Here is a 2,066-nt window from a genome sequence, read left to right as displayed (position 1 = left end):
AAAAAAAAAGAAAACATTGGGGGCATTATTATTTTTCAGGGTTCTTTGTTTTTTCTGGTATTGATATCCCTACTCCTGCTTTTGTAAAAACCCTTCTCAATAATACTACTAATATTCCATTAATTTCTCTAAAAAAAGTTAGCTTATCCTTTACAATAATAGCAAGGCTACTAGAGTTTACAAAGCAGGAACATGAAGCCTGGGCTCTAGTGTGATAAAAAGATCTAATTCCCAAGGTGAAACATCCTTCTCCAGTCACCTTCATTCCTCCTGAGAAATGGTAAACAGTTGCATGACTTTAGTCAGTTCTATTTCTCACAGCAAAATGATGTGTTCCAAAGCCCAGGCCTATTTGTGGGACACTACTTGCCTCTGCCCTGTGATGGCTGCTAGTTGTTGGGAAAGAGAAGACAGGTGAGGACAGTTACCTGAATGGCCTCCTCCCGAAAGGCTTTGATGCACTCGATACTCTTCATAAAATACGGTGTTTCATTAGTATCCAAGAACTGCTCGATGTGATTGATTAGCTGAAGACTCACTAGAATATAAGATAATAAACTTATTTTCCAATATGTGAGGGATGTTTGTGAGACCAGAGCATGCTTCTTGGTATACAAGTATAAGAATGAATTCTGGCCCTGGGCCTGCACCACCCGCAGGCCTGTCTCCAACCTGCAGGCCTCTCTCTCTGGGGTGAGTCGATGCCGCCCTCCTGCCTTGACTCCCCCAGCCTCATTCACCCTCCCACCTCCCCCTTAGATCTCCACTCCTAGCCTGGGTCCTGTCCCATTCCTTGTCTTGGTGCCCCAGACACCTGGGGAAACACCACTGCTCCCTGATCCTTTGCACTGAGACCAATTCAGTTCCTTCTATGGTCCCAGGAGCATTGCTTCTGGGCCTGGCCCCACCCTCACCTCCCTCTGCTTCCCTGGGCCTGCACTACCCGCAGGCCTCTCTCCAGGGTAAGTCAATGGCACCCTCCGTGCATTGACTCCCCCAGCCTAATTCACCCTCCCATCTCCCCTGAATGTCTCTGCTCCTAGCCTGGGTTCTGTCCCATTCCTTGTCTTGGCACCCCAAACGCAGGGGAAATCGCCACTGCTTCCTGATCCTTTACATCCAGACCAACTCAATTCCTTCTCGGGTCCCCAGGAGCACTCTGGGCCTGGCCCCGCCCGCACCTCGCTCTACTTCTCTGGGCCTGCACGACCGGCCTGCAACCCTCCAGTGGAGGGGGAGGGGGCAGCACTGATCTTTCCTCTGCCTGATCCTTTGCATCCAGACCAACCCAACTCCTCAGTGCAGTCCCCAGGAGCCCTTGGGGCTGCTTCTCGCCCCCATCTTCCTTTGCATCTCTGGGTGGCATGGCCACCAGCTGCCCTAAACCAGCATCTTTCCTGGGCCTAGGTCCCAGGCCAGTCCAATCCCCAAATTCCTGAGCCCAAAATCTTTCCTAGAGGGATCTAAACCTTAGGAGAAAGCCTGAGAGCATCTGATCCTCATCTGACTTGGGACTCTGTGGGAACTCCTGAAGACAAAAGCAACCTGGCCACTCCAATACAAAATCAAAAGAGAAGCTTAGAGGAACCAGCTTTTCAAGCCCAAAAAGTAAACCATAAAGACACATAAAGTTCACAAAAAGTAGACCTAAACTTGAAGGCTTGAGTCTCACACAAAGATCAGAAACTAGAAAAGAAAGTCACATGTCAAAATCACAGAGAAAAATTAACATGAAAAACCAAAATAATATATCCCAACCAAACACCAATAGTCCTCTAGAGGAATACAATTAGAACCCCCTAGAGATAACGCAGGACATGGAACTCAAAAGAACAATTATAAACAAGATAAAAGAATTCAGTGAACTTTAAAAACACACACAAAAAGAAATCAAAGAACAGAAGTAAGATAGGGATAAACTTCTGAATGAATTCAGAAAAGAGAAATATTGAAGAATACTCAAGCTAAATTGAAGAAGGAAGTAAAACACTCAGTAAGCCAATTAGAAATGACAGGAGAAAGCCTCACCAATAGGATGAATGAAATGGAAAACAGAGTATCAAGAC

The 2,066-nt window shown here is 46.4% G+C and overlaps 1 protein-coding gene across 1 annotated transcript in view; it reads right to left on the bottom strand.

Moving 5' to 3' along the window:
• Xrcc5 (X-ray repair cross complementing 5) overlaps positions 1 to 2,066 on the bottom strand; it is a 106,010-nt gene that overhangs the window by 21,468 nt on the left and 82,476 nt on the right. The window contains exon 17 of the mRNA XM_008825682.2: positions 429 to 538. Coding sequence (XP_008823904.1) covers positions 429 to 538 — 110 coding nt within the window. The remainder of the gene's footprint in view (positions 1 to 428; positions 539 to 2,066) is intronic.

The sequence above is a fragment of the Nannospalax galili genome, unplaced genomic scaffold (assembly GCF_000622305.1).
Source record: "Nannospalax galili isolate Female #2095 unplaced genomic scaffold, S.galili_v1.0 scaffold127, whole genome shotgun sequence".
Classification (NCBI taxonomy): domain Eukaryota; kingdom Metazoa; phylum Chordata; class Mammalia; order Rodentia; family Spalacidae; genus Nannospalax; species Nannospalax galili.
This window is presented reverse-complemented; position numbering and strand designations above follow the sequence as displayed.